General features: G+C 40.2%; 1 protein-coding gene across 1 annotated transcript; it reads right to left on the reverse strand.

The window, feature by feature from the left end:
• Window positions 1-4,526: 4,526 nt before the first annotated feature.
• Window positions 4,527-10,700, reverse strand: GBGT1 (globoside alpha-1,3-N-acetylgalactosaminyltransferase 1). The gene is made up of 6 exons (XM_009892241.1): window positions 10,639-10,700; window positions 9,454-9,516; window positions 8,063-8,113; window positions 7,929-7,964; window positions 5,717-5,851; window positions 4,527-5,258 (listed from the first exon to the last, which is right to left on the reverse strand). The coding sequence occupies exons 1-6, from the start codon at window positions 10,698-10,700 to the stop codon at window positions 4,574-4,576; spliced, it is 1,032 nt and encodes a 343-aa protein (XP_009890543.1). The 3' UTR covers window positions 4,527-4,573.
• Window positions 10,701-24,242: the final 13,542 nt, after the last annotated feature.

Below are 24,242 nucleotides of genomic sequence, written 5' to 3' on the forward strand. Positions count from 1 at the left end.
GGGGAAGGGGGGATGAGGTGGGCATACAAGCTGCAGAGATTTCTGGTTAAGCTGCCTTTCTATTCATATGGCTTTATACTAGTTTTACATGAAACAGCGACATTTGGTGGATCTATGTTTAATCTAAATATAGCTCAAGAAAAGTCAAATCAGTACAGCGTTACTCTTAAGAGAGAGGAGGGAGTCAGGTGGGCAGGCAGACATTTAAAAGTCACTTCGATGTGTTTTGCTAGCAATGCTTTCCTAAATTATTTGATTGTGTGGACCTACACGTGGAGCTAAACTGCAGGACTGGGGATTTAGCGTGAGTAAAGTGCAACCCACTCCCGTAAATTCCTTCTCCAGTTCCTGCTGTCCCCGAAAGCACCCGTCACTGTCACTGTCACTCCACCTGGAGAGCAGCTGTTGCTCTCTGCATGTTTCACCCCTGGGGATCCCACGGGGACTCGCTGGGGCAGCGAGGTGAAGCAGAGCAGCGGGGGCGAGAAAATAGTAGCCCTGGTGCCTGGAGCTGCCCTTTGAGATTAGAGCAAATCCCTGCTGAGAAAGAAACTCAATCTGTGTCTCTCACATTCACTAGTGAGCAAATAAGACGAGTCCCTGTGCGGACGCAGAACAAGAGACAGTGCCTTCCTTGAAAAGCCACAGACTCAGCAGGTAAGACAAAGGGTAGGAGAGTAAAACCAGCCATTCTGGAGTGAGCTCACAGCCTTCCAGCTCCTTCCCACCACCATGCTGCTTTTGCTGCGTTAAGCCAGCCAGATACACATGGCTATTCACCACGCTGGTTTTCTTCAGGAACGTGTAACTGATGTTCTTATCCTTCCTCATCCGCGGGTCTGCTCAAAGACCACCTCATTTCCATGCCCCCCAGCCACAGATCTCACACAGAGAAGGTTTGACCAGGCCAATCCTTTCATAACTATTGCTGCGTATCAAAGTGGTTCAAAACGACATTTCTGGTCCATAATGTCAGGCAGCACCAGGTGTGGGAGGGTTAAGGGAAATCCAAATAGGAGTGAAAAAGGATGCAAGTCTGGCTTAGTGGAAGTGACTCTTGTCCTATCAGTGGGGAGAATGAGAGGATCAGGGTCTGGCCCCACGTAGGATCATATTCAGTGCTGGAAGTTTCTGTTTCTTGCCCCCCAGAGAAGTTTTCCCTTTGGGGATGAATGCACCATGCAAGTCACCAGCCAGGACAAGGAAAGAAAAAGCCTGTCAGATGGGTTCTTAAATTAGATGGACAATGAATGATGAGTCTGTTCCAGCCAAGCAGGACGGGACAGATGGAACAAGGGGCCCTTGGGAAGGCACCAAGCTACTGCTCTGAGGCTTGGTTATGGACAAACAGGGCTTGAGTTAGAAATACCTTGAAAGCATGATCAGATCCTCAGGCAGAGCAAATCAGCCGATAATTTATTTACATGTGGTGATTCGCTTTCATGCAGTACTGCGTGTGTTTCCAAGTCCAAATTCCCTTGGCACAAGGACCCATGAGACAGCATTGTCCCCTGTGGCAAATGGAGGAAGACTCCACATGCAAGAGTGCCAGGCTGCTGCCTTGCTAACGTGTGCCTCAGTTTCCCCACTGAGCAATGGATGTTGGTGGGGAATTCTGATCCGAAAGCAGGTCCTCGTGAAGCTCCCACACTGCCCACAAGTCTCAGGCTGCACAATCCAAATGAGAGAAGGAAAGCTCGCTGCTGGTGTTGGGGGAAGGGGATTAATCAGCAGGAGATGACAACACAAGTCCAGGCTTTCGTTAATTAGAGGAGGGCATGAGCTGATTCAGGGAGCATCTCCCACACTGCACTGGGGAGCGTGTTGCTGCAGTCACATTCTTCTGCTCCCTGCAGACACAGGGTGTTTCTAGGTACTGCCTCAAATCACAGCCCCACAGAGAAGAACTGTGTCAGGTAACATGTGATCCGAGACCTTCCCCTGCGGAGAAGCTGCGGGCCTGCCAGGAGGATAAACATGTTTGGCACCGCACAAATCAGGCCATTACCACGTCAATCGCGCTGTCTTGGATTCAGCCAAAAGGTGACTTGGAAGCAGAGCTGGAGACCAAGCCTTTCACCAAAGTTTTTCAGAACAGGTACTGCAGAAACGTAGAGCACCCTCTGTCACACATCAGTTGTGCTGGAGAACTTCCCCTCACGGTGGGTTTAGTATAGGCTATGAATATCTGCATAGCAATTCAAATAATTTAGTATGGCATAATGAAGCCCAATGGCTGCAAACACCGACCAATTTAGAGCAGAATTAAGGCATAAGGGGAATTAGCCATTGGCACAGCTGATCTATGGATTTGTGGCTGCTGTATCACTTCATGTTTTTATTGGGTCTGAAGGCTTTTCTAAGAGATCTAGCACAGTCCAGCCATATATTGTGAGCTTGATACTGACACTGGGAGATAAAATTATCTGGCTTGTCCTGTGCAGGAGATCAGACTAGACAGTTCCTTCTGGCTTGTAAAAGAATCCATACACATATATATAGCAAGTGGCATAATGAGACCCTAGTTTCAGTCATGGCCTTGGGACACAACTGTTTTATGAATAAGAAATATACAGTATTAATCCTGGTTTTGGTGAGAATATATCTTTTTGGAAATATTTGGATAAGGATCTTTCTTTACCCTTTTGGCTTAAATGAGTTGCCTAGTTACCAAACGCAGATATCTTCACAGGAGATTCAGTTCTGGCTTAGTTATGTAGAGGGGTGTCTTCCCCCAGCACCACAGCACTAAGAACGTTCTGGAGAAAATATAATAGGGCAGATCCTTTGCTGGATAAAGCAGACCCAGCTGCCACTAGGGGTTTGGGACTGGAGGTATTTTGTGTACCTTATATATATTATGGGTACCATGAAAGCTTTTCTAATTAGTCTTCTGGAAGATGAAATGCCTACAATGACACTGGCAAGTGCCATTTTCAGCCTACTCACAGAGGAATGGAACGGCTCGTTAAGTCATCTGCAATCAGTGGTGGGGCCCTAAAGCTTTGAATACTTGATACACTGCCATACAGCAATTTTCTCATGTGAAGAGAAGCAAGAACAGTCAGGCACCTCTTCCCCATTTTCTCTCTCTCTCTGCCAAATGAGCCTTTTTTTTTTTTTTCAAACTGTTCCCTTAGAAACAGTCAGCTTAGCCCTTTCACCCCTGCTTCTCCTCTCCACGCTGTACAGCCTGGCAGCAGGGCTCGGCATGGCCATTCTCTGCTGCTCCCTGTGGCCCCTCTCCCTGGTCACATTAAACGAGCGTGGCACAGACTTGCACAGCTCTTTGGTAGCATGCCTCGGGAGGTAACGGAGGAGATGTTTATGGCAGACATGCTGCGGCAAGGGAGGTGGCACATGAACCTCCACGCTGTGACCTCAGTTGGCAATTATGCAGTCGTCGTTGGCAAGCTGTGGCTGCTCCCCTGTGTTTGGATTCCCCCTCCCGCCTGTTCACCCGGGTGAGCTGTCAAGCTTTAAGGGCTGCAAAACGCCCGTTTCAGCTTCTCATCACATTCATGCAAAGAAAATGTTAACCCCAGCCTACTTCCAGCTCCAGACTGAACTCACAGTTTCACTAGAGCATTTCATTATAAAATGAAATCACCCTTTTTTTCTGGAAATGCATCAGCCCTTACTGTCAGTTCCAGCAGCTTCTAGCCAATTTATTTCACAGAGCTTAGAAAAGTTGGAAAGGACTTGAAGCAACGGATAAGAACATGAACCTCTTGATACCAGATTTTCTGTGTTGGAAAAGATTACATGATCTACAGAGACATGTGAACCAGGGAAAAGGTTCAGAGCACATCTGTGATTGAAATAAACCCAAAGAATTTCAGTCTGGGTCTGAGCTGTGCCAGTTCTGTCTAAACTCAGGTTTCCAAAGCACGGATTGGAATTTGGAAGATAACTGCTATATGAATTCACACTATTTGTCCTGTCAGACCAGGGTTCTTACTGGCAATGGCTGGCACCAGCGCTCTGCTGAGAAGATCCTAGAAGTCCTGCTGCACACTAATCAGGGATAACTCGCTCTGAGCGCAGGTTTCCTCCTGATCTTGATAAAGGGCGTGATTTTAAACCACAATACATGAAAACTCATTGCTCTGCAAAATTGGTTTGTTTTTGTTTTTGTTTGTTTGTTTGTTTGTTTAAGTGAAAAGGTCTTTACTAAAACTCTAGGTCTGCTCCTTCTCCACAGGAATGTCAAATACCATTTTGATCTTGGTAAGTTTCTGCTAGGCCTCAGGAAAACACTCAGGCAAAGGCATCTGCAGCCTTTGTATAAGGACAGCCTTGCATTTGATAACTGGTCTTTTGGATGCCTTTTTGTGTGCTGCAGCCTCAAATAGGATGCTTGTATTTACAAAAATTAGGAACCTAGACACCTTTTCATCCTCACCTCCACTTCGGCTGCTGCTTCTGAAATGCATTAAGACTCCTGTTCTCCAGAGAAACTATCCACATGTTCCTTTCTCAGTTTGTTCACACTGGGAACAAAAATTCACGGTGAGAGGTAATATTCAGTGGGTTTGATTGTGTAGAGAACATCCCTGCAGGGAGCAGATGGTCAATCTCGTATCTCTTTGTAGTTCTTATCCACTGTGGAAAAACGTATGAGGTGAATTTCAGGGGGCTTTGGCTTCCTGTCATCCCATAAATACTCTGGAGAAAGCACCTTGGAGGGTTTGTGGGAGAGGAAGTGCCTGTTGAGATGGCTTTCTTCCTGCCAGGCTGCCATGATCTCATTGGCTTTGTCTGTCAGGATGGTCATGTGGCAAGTCTTGGTGAACTCGTAGACTTTCTTGACCAGCCCTCCAAACACGGCTCCCCCATAGTAGAAGTCCCCTTCTCCATCAGGGATGTAGGCTGCTGAAGAACTCCTTCTTTCATAAGGGAACTGGCTTCGAGGGACATTGAAATAGCCAGGGTGTATGGCTGCTACTATATCACCCAGGGTCTCAGGCCCCCAGGCATTGTAGAACACCATGTCAATGTCCAGGCAGAAGAGGTAGTCCACCTCCTGATGGCTTGTCTCCGCTATGTGCTTGTTTATGGCCTCCATCCTGCGCATGGAGATCTCTTGCCAGCTGGGGTATTTCTTGATGGGGACAATGACAAACCTTCGTCCAGGTTTCAGGTGGACATTGGGAATTGTCTCAGGGTTGTCAGTGAAGATATAATAGTTCACTCGATAGCCTTTCATGAAATGTTTCTCTGCTGACTCCAAGAAGCGGCCCACAAACCTCGTGTATCTGTGCAGACACAACATGTGAATAGCAGAGCAGAGACAAGGGGATGCATGGTGGATTATGAAGGGTACTGTAATGAATGGAAGATGACAAGGGATGAAGAGCATTGACTAGCTGTTGCTGCAAGGATACATACACTATACATGCAATAGGTAATGTATAGTGGAGGACAAGGAACAAGTAGATTATCCCTGCTTTGAGCAACCAACCACCTATCTACAGGTCAAATTCCCAAGACACATGCTAGTTCCTCAAAAATACTGAGCATACTTCTCGTACCTTGGGTGCCGAGTCTGTTGTCTTGTAGGCTTGCATGATTATGGACATGACAGATGGGCATAAAAGTTTACTACAGATTGGGACAGATTTCAGCTCTGCTGAGGACAAGAAAAGCCAAAATGGTCTTTCCACAGAGGAAGTACATCAGCCCAAGAACTGTGCCCATTGAGTGCTTCACTTACTTTCCCACGGCAAAGGCTGTCACCCCTATGGTGAGATTCAGTGGCCTGTAGGCACTGTCTAGGATCTCGGAATTGAAGGTTCCTTCCCAGATGATGGGGGCCAGCCATGGTGTGACTGTCAGCACATCCTGACGCCTGAAGGAAAAGAAAGGGAACGTTAATGAAATGTAACTGTTCCTTTTGGCTTCAAGTAAATGGGAAAGAAACGCTAAAAAGGCAGCTGGAAGAAGAGTGTGTGTATCAGCACTAACTCATTATGGATGGTATTACCTTCACATCTTTTTCCCTGCCCTCTTATTTAAGGTTACCAAGCATGGACATTTCAGTTCCTGAAATGAAATTAAGCACTGTTTAACAAACTGGCAAAAACCTGAGGATTTACTCAAATCTCATTTAAGCTCATAGGACTTTTCTGCTGAGGAGAGTTTAATGACCACTGAGCTCACAGAATGAGAAGTTATGCATATTTGCTATCAGTCTGATGCAGATTGCTACATACATATTAAAACACAGGCAATAATATGAAAATTACTAAAAAAATATACCCCATCACTGTGTTATTAAAACATAGCTTGTGGCATGACAGTTTATTTTTCCAGTATTTATATATAGCTTTACCACATTCAGATGTGATTAAAAATTCTGTATGTGTGGCAGCATTCAAGTATGTAACAAAGTTATAGAAAATCCTTAATCTCCTGTGTGGGTAGTGGAAATACCAAATATACATGCAGCAAAGTCTGCTTACATCCATTACAGCTATGCAATGCTATTTCAACTTTCTTCTTTGTTTTCAGGGTTTCTTTCTTACCTTTTTGATTTTAAAACAAGATGTCATTTATGATATGTAATTTACCCTAGCCCACTCACATTCGCCCCAGACCATGATCTGTAGCACTCTGCTAATGAAATTTGTCACGCACACCACAGGGCCACGCTCAGAGACAGAAGCAGTCTCCCATCTGACACACTCCCAAGGCAATAACAGCACAAAAAACAAACCAAGGGACCTGTGGGGGGCAGTTTGATGGCTGAGGCAGCAGTACACTTTCAACCCATATCTAATACTTCCAATCTGAGTGGGTAGGAGAATAACAATTTCACTCCCTCCTATAGTAATGCATATGATTAAAAGATTAAATTATACAGGAAGAAGAATTTGGTTTGTAGAAAAAGTACTAACTGTGCTGTTCTCTTTCTGGGTTAATTATCCAGTTTTGGAGGAGGGAGGGAGAGAGAGAGAAGGAAATCTACAAGTTTTTTTCTCTAAGCGGAGCTTTTTTTCATTTCATTTTAAAGGGCTGCACTGGGTTTCCCAATGACTCATTTTCATGGTATGCATCCTCTCAGTGCATAGTAGTGAACTCCCTTCAGAAGACATAGAGAGCACTAAAAGCTACATAATTTTCTCCTCATTTAGTCCAGTATATACTAGCTGATTTCGCACATTAATTTATTCCAATACAGAAGAAAGAAACATTCAGCATGTCCTGTGGAAATAGCAGGGGGGAAATAAAGGATATGTACTAACAGGGTGTGTTTATCAATGTGCAAAAGAATGGTGGCTGTTGAAGGTGAACTGCTAGAGATAAGAACCAGGTCATTGGAGCTGGACCAACAGAGACTGCTAACAAACTGGAGCTGACAAGGAGCGTTGGCCTAAATCACTTCTTAGCTGCTGCTGCTGCCTGAAACCTTCCATGTCTGTTCAAACTCACTTGTTTGACTACTTCTCAGAGACTTGTCTGTGTGAGTGCCTGCAATTGTTCCAGGGTAAGATCCAGCAGGTTAGCTGAAACCATTGCTGAAGGTCATACCAGGCACCTGCTTGATTTTGCCCGGAAATGGATTCAAAGCTCTCCCACAGCTGGTTACAGTTACAACACAGTTCCAGAAGGCATTTCTCACTGTCTTCCAGCTATTATATCTGTCCCATCCCCAAAAGAGGCCCTGGCAGCAACCATGTAGACAGGGCTCTCTGTGTGCTAATGTATTAATTGGGAATTTACAGTAGGTGTGTTAGCAAGTATACAGCGACTAAACTCAATCTTATAGCAGTAGACAGCTGTAGACATGCCCATATGGTTAGGCTTCTCTTGGAGCAAGCTACTGTTCAGTGTGTACCAGGACTTTGAAACTGTGAGTTCCACAGAGCACCCAAATCAAAAAACTCAGCAGAAACAAGTGACAAAGTTCAAACAAAGAAACTTACTTTGGAGCCAGCACTCTTGGCTGCTGATAAAATAATCTGTAAAAAGGAAGAAATATCCACTGAATATTACATGAATATGCCCAGAAGAGAGGAACAGCAGTTTAAAGGTCAGGAAATAAAAAGCCAGTACTTACTGGGGGAAAAGCTGGATTAGCTTCTCTTCTGTATATTGGAGTTTCATGGAGCTGCATGATGGGGTGGGAAAAGAAAGGGACTGTAATACTTTTCCAAAACCAAGAACCTGGTTCAGCGGCTGGACCTGCTGCTGTACTGACAGCTGTCCATGTTCTCGCTCCAGTTGCTGTGCACACTGCTCTGCCTGGTACAGAGAGTTAGACATTGCCTGTATGCACCTTCAAGGGCTGTCAGACGACTAACCGCTTTGAAACAGAGCACACAACAGAACAGGGACAGAGAGAAGCTGGCAGCACTCTAAGTCTAGTAAAGTCAAGTCAGAGTTTAGGGGTGAAAATCCAGGGAAGCACATGCATGTTGGGGACTGCCAGTGCTGGTCATGTGTGTGCTCCATTCCCTGCATAACTGTTCCTGTTCACCTGGAGGGCTGAACTACCTGAAATATATCACACTTTAAACAGCATTCAGAGAAATAAGCATCTTATTAGATACAACGCTTTTTAATGGCTTGAAATAATCAGAAATGCTTCTATAACATATAATCTTTTCTATTTGCATTTTTTGATTTGTTTTTACAAGATCAGTAGGTCATGACAAAGGATGGGAAAAGCCATAGCTTGTCATGTTACAGCTTGTCATGTAACAGCATGTTACAAGTGAAGTCACTTAGGCCATATACCCTGCTCCTCCATAGTGTAAATTCTCTTTTATGCAGCTTTGAGATGGCTTTTAGGACCGATGCTAAGTCAGTTAACTGCACATTAGTGTGCCTCACACAATGACCCCTTAAACTGCAAAGCTTCTGGAAAAGCATCTACCCTTTCATTTTGTTCAGAACAGGCTTCTGGTCCATGACTCAAGTACCGCCATAACACAAATACATTCATAAAGCAAGTGGAAAGCACAGATCGTAGAGTGAAGAAGATGAACATGATTAGGAGACTGGGGGATTATTTCTAACTCTTTCAGCACTCCTTATATGATCATTCATGTCACCTCTCTGACTTACGTTTCTCCATCTAGTGAGCTGGGATACTTTGTCCACATCCTAAAGCACAGTGAGATCCTGTGTACACACGTGCACGTGTGTGATTACACCCTGATAATAAAGCCAATGTTAACCTGTTAGTCACAGTCTCTGTGATCCACAGCAGACAAGGCTTCACTCATGCTGTACAAATACAGAGCTGGCCTGAAGGGCAAGCAGACTAAGGCAGAAACAGTTGCGTTCTTACCATTTTGTTTTAAGAGAGTGACTAATTATAGATTCATCATTGCATAAAATAAAGAACAAGTGACTACTTGTTAACAACTACTTATACCGTCAGTGAAGCACAGCTCCTGTAACAATGACCTGTATTATTAATTACATACAAAATGGGATACTTACAAAATTTCTGGGCAGGGAAGGTAATATGGGAGGTAGCGTACTTTTCCATTCCCAACTGTAAACCTGGGATAGCAAAGAAACATTTTAAGATAGGTAATGTTGAAAGATATCTTCCTAGGATTTTCAAAGATCTTCTCAGAATCTGGCACAGATTCTAAGAAGTAACTCTAGCTAACTGTTTGCCTACTTTACTAATTAGTGTAGTGTACTCACATTTTAATATAATATACTCTTGCTAAGGCATAAATGGGAAGCTTGGGACAAAATGAGTCCAGAAGCATTCAGCTCGTAACATCAGGTCTAAGTATTTTTATTTACATCAAGCAATCTACAAAATGTAGGTCTACACATTGTTGAAAAGTGTAGACAAAAGGAACACATAAGGCAATGCCCAAAATAGATAAATATACAATATTCACTGATGTGACATACTGACACTTCCTGGAACTTTAAATGCTGTGTGCACTGTGTGTGTCCTTTAATTTGCGTAGCAGACAAATAGGCTGCATAGGCTTTTTATCTCTCTTAGTTTTGATCACAATCTATATAGATTTTTATATACAATCACTTAACTACTGGTGAAATGCAACCACCCACAATGTGAAAAAAGAGCAAATTGCAACATCAGAAATACAGCATAATTAAGAACAATTTAACAGTTAATAATCAATAAATTAGTAGTTAATAGAAATGCCTGATCTTAGATTCCTTCCAAACAATGTTTGAGTTTGCACAAGAGAATCCGTAAGGCATACTCAGTATTCAGTATACTCAAAACTACAAACATTCTCAACGTTTGAAAGCAACAGTGTTTGATAGCTACGAAACTATCCCTAGTTACACTGGAGCGAGCTTGGACTGCTTGAAGAGACAATCATCTCTTTTAAGTCCTGAACTGAAATGTAACTGGAACATTCTGTACCTGAACATTTGTTTGTGAGTCAGATACAGTGTTAGCAGCCTAATTTAGACACAACTGGTCTTTTTTTCTCTCTCCCTTTGGAGGCTTCTCCATCTACTAGCGTTACTTTATCTATTGTACAAATTACTGTTCTTTCTTACAGTTCTAACAGGGACTTTCCACAAAATGCACTGCCAGTATTTTTCTGCTATTATGCTTTTTACCACAGGATAGACATAGACAGGATATTTTAAATATGACCAAGCTTGCCAGCAGATGCTTACCAGATAAACACAGTAACAACAAACAGACAGAGAAGAGATCCCAACACTTTCCTGGAAATCATGTCCTCTAGAGTAGAAGAAGGAAGGGCAACTTCTTACGCCCAGCAGTTCCAGTCTGCAAAGAACAAAAAAACCCAAGGGAAATTGGCTCTAAACATCTCACTATGAGAGAAATTGATTATTTTATTATCGAAGCACGAGATTCTCCAAAGCAGCTTCATTTTAATTCAGTCTTTCTGAAATCAGGAAGGCAGAAGGAACCAGACTGTAACAGCCAGGCCACTTAGTCACTTAGGCAGTTCCTGTAAACCGTTTGAGGAACCTCTCCATTTCAGTGAGATCTAACCACAGTTACAAGCGCATGGGGAGCCTTTCTGATTTTATTCTAGGTTCTATAAATTCCATTTATTCATCTAAAGCACACACCCTTTGCAATTTAATAAACTTACTAAAACAAATCATATCAGCTGATACATAGAGCTAATACAGCTATCATTTCAGCTGATAAACTCCATCTTTCACAAAAGTAACTGCCAGAGACAGCTCCCTCCAAAGGTGCACGTAGGAGAAAGGTAAACTGAGGTCCGATACAAGCAAAGAAACATTATGCGACAATAATAATGCGTATTGGTTAACGATATTTCTCTCTAAGTCAAAGAAATCACTCCCTTTTCAACAGTCATAAAAATCAACTTCCCCTAGCTCAGCTGTCTTACCTTAAAAGCTCAAATTATTCCCTTTTCTGTTCACAGGGAAGTAAAGGTTCCCACAGCGTGAACCACGGGCCCTGTGACAAACACACAAAGCCTTTGCATGTGGCCTCCAAAGGGGCTTGTTACAAGCACATTGATTGTTATAGGTTACATTCATTATTACCTTTAGTGAATACAGAACTGTGGTACTGTGGATAAGTCTCCTGTGTGCAAGCTCACTTCCGCCTCCGCGGCATCCTCTGCGTCCACATAAAGTGCTCTTCTGCAAAGCAGGCGTTCCAGGCTGCTGCTGTGGGGACTGTAATGCAGTCTCGAGTTAGAGGAAAGCACTTTCTAGCATGTGACTGGAGCCTGGGGGAAAAAAAAAAAAAAAGAAGGGCTGTTTGAAAGTCCTATTTATAGGCAGTCAGTAGCGTTGATGTTAGTGGGAGGAACCGGTACAGGGCGCTTCTTTGGGGGAGGCTGAAATAAGCATCATGGAGATCTCTTCTGTCCTGGCCCTTGGTAAGGCATACAACAGTGCCAATGGACCTGAAAAGTCAGTGGCAATTTTCCCACTTTAATTTCTTTGGTTATAAAAAGACACGTAGGAAAAAGTTACTTTATTATGCCATACAGAAATTTGCTCTGCTGCTTCTTCCTCACTTTGCTGTCAACCAATCTAATCCGCTTTCACCAAGAAGCATCACAAAATCCCCCTTTAAAAAAAACAAACCCAAAAAACCCAAAACTTAAAATGATAGATAGCAAGGCCTTCTACCATGTAAAGCCTTCGTGGTTTCACGCTGAGCAGTTCTGGATTCTTGCCTAAAAAAGCTGCCGATCCACAAATGTGGAAGGATTTGCAATCAGCCTTTCCCCTCTAGCTGTTATTCTATGCTTTCACTAGTTTTATCTAATTCCTGTGCTAATTCTGTAATGAGAGTTGCTACACCAATGCCAGGATTTTTCAGTGCCACATATCTGACCTTGTGCTTGATGCCTCCAGCACACCCAAAATGGACAAGTGGGCAGAGGGGAGTTGAAACAGTTGCTTTTCAATCATTCTTTGAGAGCTGGCTAGACACAGGGTGGGTAGGCAACCTACGCCGGTGCTATACTGCCCCTCTCATCAGGAGGCTTCCTAATTTCCAACCAGAATCTCAGTTGCTGCAGTTTAGGTCTGCGGCTTTTTATGACAGCGTTCATGCACTTGGAGACTCCTTTTACATATCTGAAGGCTACGATGTTTCTTTCCCACTTCTGTTCTGTCAGCTCAACCACCACAACTCCTTCAATCTTTCTTTGTAGATTGTTAACTTCAAGACCCGTGAGTATTCATGTAAATTCTGTTTAATCTCTAATCAGTCTTTTCTTATGAAGCGTGGTGCCAAAATCAAACCAAACCAAATACTTCTGCTGAGCCCTCACCAGTATTGAATAAAGCAGGATTACCCCACGAAACTGAAATGCTGTGACAGTTCATACATTCCCATATGACACTTGCCTACTTTGCAAGAACACAGCACTGGTGATGACATTCAGCCTGTGGCCAAATGTAATCTACACATCTTTGCTACAGAACCTCTCCTAGCCAGGTTGTAGTACAACTTTGTACTTGACTTTATGGAATTATACTCCATTTTCAGGCTATTTGTTTTTCTAAAACATCAAGCCTTGATTGAATTCTATTTTCTGTGATGCTTGCAGCCCCTCCCAGCTTGATACTGCTTTCCAATTTCATAAACATCCTCTCAAAATTTTCCCCCAAAGCATAAATGAAAATGTAAGACAGTACCACTTTGCAGATAGTCTCCTGGGGATTCTCATTTCCTGCACTTCACCATCCTTGTGCACTTATCGCCATGGCATACAGAGAGTTACAGCATAGAACTTGGGTGATGGGGAAGGACAGAGGATAGTGAACAGACAAAAGAAAGGAAAATTAAAGTTATCCTCAAATTGAATAGTAAAATTAACACAGAATAAAAGAAGACAGGGGCGTTCTTGTTATTTTAGTGCAGTTGCAGCTATTTTAATAGGCATAGTGTGTTTACTCTACAGACTAAACATCTAATCCCTTAGGAAAAGTAATATACATATTTTGAAATATTGCATCATTAGGAGCACAGCTGATGAATTCCCCCTTTGCTTCAATTTCTCTGTTACAAATCTGCAAGAACACTGGAGCCAGATGAGTTCAGAACGTTTCCTTGCATCTAAAACCATCTCGTTGACATTTACCATATTTGTCCTCAACTGATTTACAACTTTAGGGTTCACAATGAATGCAAACAAAAATGAAATGTATGTGGTTGCAGGAAGTGACAGTCTCCTAACAAACAGAAAAACAGCTAAAGCATTTTTAAGAGTTACTCAGGTTCCTCAAATTTGTTCAAAGGGGTTTTTTTTAAAAAGGAATACGGTTGAAAATAGCTGTATTACCCCTAAATGAACTTGCTTGACCTCCCAGAACAAAGCAGTACTTTATCTTCAAGCCCTGCCTTGGAAAGCGTTCTGGATTGCAGATAAATACCTCACTTGTAGACCATTCCATGGAAACTGCTCTTTGCAGATCAACTATTTCAGATTTCTAAATGTGTATTTCAGATTTCTAAAACTGAAGTAGTGAGCTGTGAGTACAGTGTCATTCAGAATGTCAAGAAAGAGAACAGCTTCATCTGTGCTGAAGAAAAAGTTTCCTGTCTGGACTCCATTATTAAACAGGCTGCATTTAACTGTTATAACTTCAGATTGTGCCATGACACAGATATATTCAATCATGCCTGAGTCTTGAACGTGAACTTCAGTACAAATCCACTGGTTGGCTTCTAGCTTTTCAGATTCTCATGTTACAGCTAGCACCATAACGAGTTAACTTTACTCTGGCTGAGACCCAACTAGGAAGCACTGCACAGAGTCTACATTTCATTTACAGCACATTCGTCAGATTTTTTATTTCAAGAGGCAAAAAATAGCTCCTTTCACCACTGCACTTTTTCAGTGCAACAGAAATAAAAAAAAAAAAAATTAGAAAATCCTGTTGGACTAAATCTATAACATCACTGACGTTAGTACAAACTTGTCAGTTTACACCAACAATGATCAGAAGGACATCAGCAAGATTTGATTGATCTCATGTATAGAGTTGCTTAATCTTCTGGATGGATCGTTTCCACCAATCTTCCCAACGCTGAATTGTCAGCAGCTGAGCTGTACTTTCTTCCTTGATCTGGGCAAACTGCTGCTCAAGTTTACATTTGTATTTCTGCATAAACAACAACAACAACAGACAAAATTGGTCGCGATGAAATATAATTTTACTTTGCCTAAATCCAAGTCCTGATCCACTGTGTCAGAAGATTGCATGCAGGCCACTTATTTTCTGCCTTTGACAACAGAACTATATGAACAATGAATTATTCACTGCCTTCCTTCTGTGTTCCTTTTAAACACTTCTGAAACTAAATTATCAGCAATATTTAAATTTTGCTAAAAACGCAAGATCTTCATCTCACTTCCATTAGCTCCTAAGATTAAAGAAATGCCCCCTCCAGAGAAGAGAAAGGACAGGATGCGTCTCAAAGATAGAATGTGCTCTGTCTCCTGCCAGAACTTCCTCAGTCACAGGTGTGAACTGAACTATTACAAAGCTGTTAAAAGGTATTTCACCTAACAGAAACTTGCAGACTCCCATGAAAACCTCAAGGAACCTTTATTAAAGAGTCCATGTTCTAAAATACAAATACTGTCTTTTTCAAGCAACATACATTCAGGAAACTATTTCTGTGGCTTGCATTTACTATATCACACCCTGCTGACAAACTACGTTCATTTCAAAACAGTACTGTAACCAGGTGCTTAGGTACCATAACTAGATACATGAAACACTCATGCAAATTTATAGTTTTGATGGCATTTGCCATTGTTGACAGTGTATTATATATCTCCCTATTAAAAAAATATATATTTAAAAAATTAATTCAGTTCACTGGCAGGCAGTACTGTTACTTCCAGGACAGATGCATAAACACTGACCATTTCTTTCCAAATGATTTACCATAAGGATATTCTCCTAATTGCTGAAGACTGCTGTTTCACAAGATATCATCAGTGCAAGTCAGAGTTGCAGAGTTGTCTGGAATGCGCTCATTCTTCTAGTAGACTTAGTGAAGAAAGAGTGGTCATTTTTATGGTGGAAACAATGATCTGTGACGGTTCAGGATGTAAGACAGGATGTGTATCTTACAGACCTTCGCTTTTTTTTTATGGAAAAATCAGCCTTTGTGATCTAAGGCTAGAGCTGTAGCCTTTAGAAAGAAAGGTAAGTGAAAGCAAGCTGTACTGAAACAGCATTGTGGCAGCATCTACTTTTTGTATTGTTATGCTGCTGAAATGCACGAAGTGTTCTGTTTCTGACACGATCCATGCTTCTCTGCTGAAACAATTCCCCATTGTAATGTATCTGAATGAGAGAGCTCCTTGAGAAACAAACTCTGTCTGCTTTTGACAACATCACAAAGAAATGGATATGAGAGAATTTCTACACATAGTTAATATGGCTTTAAGATCTGAAAACACTGTGTATATTAAAAACTTATGCATAGCTATACTTTTCTTCTTAAAAAACCCAAGTCCACAACAGTGGCAGCCCCGCTCACAGTGCTTTCCCACAGACCAACCTTATATACAGCGTCTCTTGCTTCTACTGCTGCTATGTGGCTCCGCGTAGTCTTAGCTGTTGTAACTGATGCAGTTTCTCTGCAAAGAATATAGTCTGAATTGTCTGTAAGAGTAGTCATGGGTATTCCTGGCCAAGTCCTTTAAAAAACCAAACCAACCAAACAAAGAAGTTGCATGAGAAAGTTAGATGAGAGAGCTTATTATACTAATTTATGTTACTTGTACTTAAAGTGCAAAAGATTAAATGTATTTTTTAATCTCCACAAAAGGATTTTCCTAAAAACTACCTTATTTAGTACAACCAACTTTTCCTTTAAAACTTCAGGATCTCTGCACAGCAAATAGAACTCATCTCAGTGAAAATAAACAGTATATTCATAGATTTGAAAGTGTTGAAATGATAAATAGTGGCTAGCAAAGCGGCATAGCAATAATTTATTTATTTGGATCCATTACTGTTCTTTCTTTAAGATCATTACTCACCCAAACTGCACCATAACTAGTTAAAGGACATCACTAATCATGGACATAGTATTCAGCAGCTTCAACAAGGCAGCAAGAACTGTGAGGACAGTGTCCAATACCAGTTTAAAGAAGAGAAATTACATAAAACAGTGTTCAGGATCTTCAAATATTACCTGCTCCCACGGTCAATTGACTGTTTGGCTTCACAGATTTCTAGAGGAAGTCCCGCTTGTTTACGACGGATTAAAGTGGATGTCTTCTCTCTTGGTTTTTCAGTTTCTGGGAGATAATAGAAGATAGACTCAGCAGCAACAAAACAATTGCAGTAATACCATTGCTTTGAAGTAACTATAAGCAGCTAGATGCTCTTCACTTTCCAGAAATAGCTTTGCATGCTTGATGATGCAAATTTTTCAATTTAAAGTACTATAGCACATAAAAGTCTCCTCTTCCTAGGGAAAGTCTGCTGCAATCTTTGAGAAGGAAGCGGAGGCCTGAACAAGCAATCTCTTCATTACTTACTTGCTACTTGTACATCATTAACAGTGATACTTTCATCTAATTCCAGCAGGAGCTTTTCCGTGAAGGCAGCTAGTGCAGAAAAAAAGTTCTGAGCACACTCAGCAACACAGTCCTGTTGGGACATTGGAGACAAGTGAGAGGAATTCCTTTGATAATTTGATCTCCTTTCATTTTAGTTTAGCTCCAAAAGAACTACACAAGTATCCAACCCTGACATTTTGCAACAGCTGCCGACAACAGACATAAGGTCTAAGTTGCACATAACAGGGTCTGAAAGTGCCTCTCTGCAATATTCTCAACACTACCTGATTACCTAAGGTAAAATACAAAAAGCTTTAGAGTTCTGTGTATAGTTCCCCAGCAGTTGTATATTTGGGGTTAGCATCTAAACCCAATAAAAACAGCTGCCTCTAAATGCATCCTTCTGCCCAAAGCAAAGGCCATTTTGGAATATGGGTACTTCGGATGGAAGTGCTTTGGCCGGGTATTATTCTAAAACAAGGTATGTGTGCTTCTGTGTGTCTATATAGAGCTAAGAGGAGAAGGGGACATAACATCAGAACTGAAAATATATATGCTGTGCAGACAGTATAGAATTTTGAGTAAAGAGCTTGAGACAAGTAAACAAAGAGTTTTAATGCCGGGTAACTGGCCTTCAGTAACCATAGAGGATGGTGTGGGAAAAGTGTTTTGATTCCCGAATCTCTCCTGTAAAATTCTGCTTATTCCAGTTTTTAATCTCGTGTAGAAAAATGTGAATTACTTGCATTAATGAAATGCACACAGAAGAAACCCTTGCAGGCATCTGTTGTCTGCAAGTAATACAACTAACCAGAGGATGTCACTGTTGCTCCCAATTTAGATTTATATCCAATAATTCTACCTTTAAGATATGTCATCTCTTCCTCAGTATGCTCTATGAATGACACAAAAGATTAGTTAGTTCCACAATAAATCTATGGATGTGTACATGTGCATATGCATTTAGGTATATATTGGTCTAATGCTGATAATACATAACTTAAAGTTAAAAGATATATGAACAGGACCGCCTAAAACTGAAAACATTTTCCAGTTTACTTTTGATGGGGAGGAAAAATGTATCCAAGATCTACTGTCCTTTCCAAATGCAACATCTAAGTTCATATTATGCAATGGCTTTACAGTTACCTGCAGCATCTGTGTGTTGAGATGAATACCATCAGCTTGGTCTTTTTGCCTTTTTATTTCCGCTTGGCACAAAGCGTCAAGATGAGGTAAGTTGTCTGGATGTCCCAGAGAAGGATGTAATTGATTCTTGTGCACAGCCTTTAAATAAAGACATAAGAAAGAACTGTCTTCTGTAAATAATGTGCAATTGAGTCATAGAAGTAAAACCCAAGCATTTTATCCATATGTCATAGTACCTACAAATGAGTGCACTCATACAGTATGAGCTGTATGGCCATACCACAATGTCACAGCCCTTAGAGAGTTTACAATCTAAGTGTAAGATGACAGGCAGAGCTGTACAAGATTATAAAGAGGCAGCCCAATGCTGGAAGAAGTGAGAGAAGGGACTGAGTTACTAGAAATACAAAGCTTCCAGTAAGAACTACACAGACTAACTGCAAACACAGAAACTACATCTGTGGCTCGTTCAGCAGTGAGTGATTAAGCAAACAGTGAGATTAATAAAAAGAAAATTTTATAATTATGATGCCTTTAGCATTGCTTAAACTGGAAGCATTCCAATACGTCCATGGTACATACCTTCACATTCTCCCAGTCTTCCAGCTGTTTATTGAAGAGGTGCCGAATCTGACCAGTGGAATAGCTGAGCTTCTGCTCGTGTTCTTTTAAAAGACTATCAACGGCCAACTGGGAGACATAAGGGAGTTCTTTCTCAAACAACTTCAGCTGATCCTGAAATTCTTTTTGGAAAAGACAGGGTGCTTATGTGACACACAAGCATTCATTGCAAGGAAAAAAAACCCCTCAGTCAGGTTGAATGTACGTTGCAGGCGTCAAACAACCTGGAATTTTCTCTTACAGAGATTCTGTCACTGCCATTCCTTTTTCTAGGTTCAATGGTTTGAGGAACATAAACTTGCTAAAAGATGGCACCCTGCACAAGTCTTTCAATTTAGTCAAGGGCCCTTCTGCCACAATTTGTGTAGCTGATAATATATAAAAGAGAATATTGGCCCAATTTCCAGTAAAATCAACAGTTTTTCCACTGTTTTTCCAACTGTTTTTCCGCTGAGTGTGATGGATTAAGAAAGCTACATAATTTTCAATCAATCACTTCAATTTTCAGTTTATATAACTGAAAAATTACATACACAAGAAATTAAAAGTCTTAATGAATTTACCTATAAGACAGGAATTGTAGTAATCATCTGTCTGACTTTGGTATGACAACAGATTTTGTTTAAGCATTTCTGCACACTGTTCAAATGTCTCTGGGAGATCTTCAGGCATTGTGATTTGAGGCTTCTCTTTTTGGTAGAACTCCTTCAGGAGGTAAAGATAAAACAGAAGAGTTGTTGATAACACATTCAAACAAATCACATCTAGGCATGTAACAGTAGCAGGGACACATAAGGCTATCAACCACCTTCTTATTTGAGATCAGTTTTCTTCCTCTGATTCTGAAATACTTAGTTAATATTTATAAAGAAACCTGTGACTAAAAATACCCTGTGTCAGATACTATTTAAAAATTAGATGCACTAGTGAAGAAAGGAAAATTTTCAGATGGCCATTCAAACGTTGTAAAGAACCAAATTATTTAGCTGACACAGGAGTAGAGCTATGAAAGCAAAAGTGACTGAAGAACACTGGGGTTTCTTACCTCAGCAAGACAGAGCAAGTTGTTATTACCCGTCCAGAGAATATTCATAATAACCCCCTTAAAAGTACTGAAAACAAACAAAATAAATAAATAAAAAAAAGACAACCACATTGTAAAATTATCACATTGGCAATATTTACAATATTTTCAAATATTTTGTTCAGGCTTATTTTAATACATTTTTCAGAGCATACGCAAACAAATGTTCAGAATGTCTAAGAACCTCCACTCCCATTAGAACAGATTCTCTTCAGAAGAAGCAAGGAATCCGAGATATTGTAAATGCTTAATGGAGAACAGCTCCACAGCACTGGAACAAAAAAACAATCTTAGCCAACTTCATGTGCTGAAAACTTACTATGCATTTTAGATACACCAAAAATATTTGAAGGTGGGTCCAGCTGTTTACTGGAATTATTTTGAAACACAATGTGGAACAAAATTCCCAAACACTTAAACAACTTAGGCATTAATTTTAATAGTTTTGTTACCATAGTTTTCATATCAATGTAATATTGAGCACAAGAATGTAAGTATAACATTTATTGATCTTCTTAGAGGTGAAAATGACTGAAAGACAGGCTATTTTATATTTTCCAACCCATTTTTTGCAAATGTACAAAATGGACTCCAATAAGGCCACCCATTCCATTTCAGACATTAAACAGAATAAAATGGATGGCTTTTCCATTCCCTATTATTATGCTGCAAAAAGGAACTGTTCTGTAACCACTTTGATCTGTAAATATCAAGGTTAAACACCTCAAAACTTAATGGTGAACTATATAGTTTACAATTATAAATAAATAGATAGATAAATAGATACATAGGCAGGGTTTTTTTGCAGATTAACTTCTATTTCTGCAAATATACATGACTTACTCAGATTCTGGAGGCTTCTCTCCAAATATGTGGAACTTCTTGTCACTGGGAGCTGATCTGGTCTTTTTCTGTATCCTAGAGAGGCAAAACATTAATTTGAAACTATCCACAAGTATTTTCCTTCTCTGACCAACTATTAGAGGTAGTCGATCATATGGTGGTGTCTTGGTTTCAGTTGGGATAGAGTTAATTTTCTTCCTAGTAGCTGCTGTGTTTTGGATTTAGTATGAGTATAAAGTTGATAACACACATTGGTTTAGTTGTTGCTAAATAAAGTTTATATTAAGCCAAGGACTTTCAGCTTCCCATAGAAGCTGAGAGGGAGCATGGGCAGGACAAGCTCATCAAAGGAATATTCCATACCATAAATGTCCTGCTCAGTATATAAATGGGGGGTTTTCGGGGCTGAGAATCCACGATCACTGCTCAGGACAGGCTGGGCAATCCATCGTCGGGTGGTGAGAGCAATCATATTGCATCCCTTTATGTTGTATATTTTTTAACCATTATTATTATTCTCTTCCATTACTGTTCTATTAAACTGTCTTTATCTCAACCACGAGGCTTCTTTCTCCTTTTTCTCCCTCTCCTCTACTGGGGAGGTGGGGGTGTGAGGGGGAGTGAGTGAATAGCTGCGTGGTCCTAGTTGCCAGCTGGGGTTAAACCATGACAGATGGACATGACACTGAAGAAAAACTGGAAAAATGTAACTCTAAAACTAGTATTATATGAAAATATTTTTTCTGATGGAAAAAAATTCTCAGGATTGTCTCCTCAAAGGTTCTTCAAATCTTTTCTGTTGTTTTCACTATTAGAGTAGCTCATTTCATCTATATATGGACTAAGCTGAAGACATGGTCTTAGAGACCAGACCTAAAAAGTAAGCCATATTGATCTAAAAGTGAGGTTAGTCTATATTTCAACAACTTCACAGTACAAAACAACAGCAGATGACAGAGGAAAAGAGTGTTTGTCCAGCCAAAAACTGAAAAAAAAATGCAGTACTGATTGTGAGGCCATAAACAGCAAAGGGAGCCCAAACAGTAGGCACAGATGGAAAGAAGGCTAATACAAATAAGCATTAAGAATTTTTCAAGGAACAGACAGTGAACAAAGTTTAGATAAATTTCTGCACAGGAATATTATAAGTGGAATTTCTCCTTTCAGAGGTCTTACTTTCCTTTTGGCATCTTTTTCTTAAAAGATGACTTCTTGGTGATCCGACCTGCAGCGTTCTGAGGACCTTAATGAGATACATTTAAGTGAGAATTCTTTTTTGATGTGGGAAAAATTGCTTTATATTTAACAAAGAAAGATAAAGAACATTGTATAAATGTCACCTGAAGTCTTTTTTATATGGATATATACTTTGTGTTCACATTTCCATAATGTTTCCTTACAACATTAAGGGGACAACTATAGGAACAATCATTTCTGGCAGACAGAACTGAAGTAACTCAGCAGTGGCAACAGCAGTAAAGATTGGGGCATGAGTAACGGGAGTGTCATAGAAAATACATGGTAGATAGGAGGAGATTTAAAACAACATCAAGACAGGGAATAAGAAGGAGGATGAACGGGCTACATTCATAGTCTTGGTTGTGATGGGGACTTATGAATGTGGAAGAGAGAGGTGTTTGGAAGTGGTTGGAGGGGTCAATCTCTGGAGAAGAGAGACGAGGAATTGGGAACACTAGGTAGGGAGCAGTTGAGGTCACCTCTGCACTTACCTTTGAGTGAATGATAACACACTGAGAAGGATCCCTGACCCCCTACATATTTTCATTACTCCTAATTCTTTTCTCCACCCCTTTTCTCTTTTGCTATCACAAATATGGGTATTCATTATAAAATTATTACCTCATTCTGCAGCTTTCATTGGTTAACAGCCAAAAATCATCTTATCATTGCAAAGTAAAGATAACCAAGAAAAAAGTTGGGATCCACAACTCTGTCAGAGCTAGCATGTACGCCACTGGCCTGGAGCATGCTAGACCCGGTCAGTGAAATGCTAGGAACTACAGTTTAGATTAATGTAATATATTAAAAGAAATGCTGGCACACCTGGTTCTAATGAATGTGAAGAATCATTTCTCTCCTGATTTACGTCTGAGGATTTTCTGGATGGCTGAATTCTGAAACAAAAAAGAAGAGCTAGGCAGCTACTGAACACCCTGCCATTTTATATTATACATTATGTTATATTTATATGGAGAATTATGTAAGTTCTCTATCACTACCATGTGCTAAGTGCAGTTAAATTTCTGAAATAATATTTAACAGATGGGATTACTTTTACAACTGACAGTGTAAATATGAGTACTTTCATGGGAGTAGCTGATATTAAAATATGTATTTGCAAATCACACACTTGTCACACTCTTCATTTCACACATTGCATGTTCATTCAACCATTTAGCATGTAATCACCTTTGAACTAAAATGATACCATAGAAGACAAAAATTTAATACCTAAAATTTATCATAATGCTATTAACTAGATGTCATTCATTACTCACAACGGGGTATTTTTGACTAGAAGAAATCGTGCTTTTAAAAAGAAAGTAGTCTCAGCTAGACTGATTTTTAAAGCTAGACTGATCAGAAAGTATTACCTATGAACAATATATTCAATTGTTCTGTATATACAAAGCTAAACTACAAAATATGAATTTAGGAAAACCTTGATATGGTTCTGGAATATAAATTTAAAAAATACTTTAGTGAAGCCCCCTGTAGTGTTATCATGAGCTTGCATGAAGAAAAGAGGTATATATAGCAAAGAAAATACAAATAAAGACAATGACAGAAAAACACCTTTAGACAAACAAGTTCTTACTCAAGTAAATTTTTGATAATGGGTATTGATAAATCATCGACTGCAGACTTTCCCATTCTGCTTGGATTTAACAAAGGAAATTTGACAGGATCCAGACCCATCACCATCACTTTGTTGTCATCTCTGACAGACTCTTTTCGAATGGCAACAGCAATTGGACCTTGTAACGTAACATCCGTTGCAAGATGGGTAAAGTCCTCCTGAAATGAGAAGAAAAATGAAACCCTGTTGACTGCAGCAGGAAATTAGTGAAAGCATTACATGTAGTTACTGATTACAAAAGCAGATCTTCCAAACATACATTATTTTGCTTCAAAGGCTGAAGGAAAGTTTTTTTGCAATTCTAGTAGTAATGTTGTTACAGCTATACAACTCTGAGATACTTAAAAGTAGTTAAGAGTAGATTCTCATAATTATCATAAGCAGTATTTAAATATATACACTTAAAACAAAATAAAGACAGACTTTCCAGACAAGGAAGGAAAAAAACCCCACCAAAACAACAACACTTGATTAAAAAAACCTACCTCTTCAGGACACATTGCATTTTTTAAAATTATTTAAAGAAACCCACGAAATATGTATCTATGAGTAGTGCTACATCTTGAAAATCAGCTGTTGTGAAGGATTGAGCATCACAACTCATTGTGATGCTGCGCATCTTTAACATTTAGTAAACTCAGTG

This window comes from Charadrius vociferus, unplaced genomic scaffold (assembly GCF_000708025.1).
Source record: "Charadrius vociferus isolate BGI_N301 unplaced genomic scaffold, ASM70802v2 scaffold549, whole genome shotgun sequence".
Lineage (NCBI taxonomy): Eukaryota > Metazoa > Chordata > Aves > Charadriiformes > Charadriidae > Charadrius > Charadrius vociferus.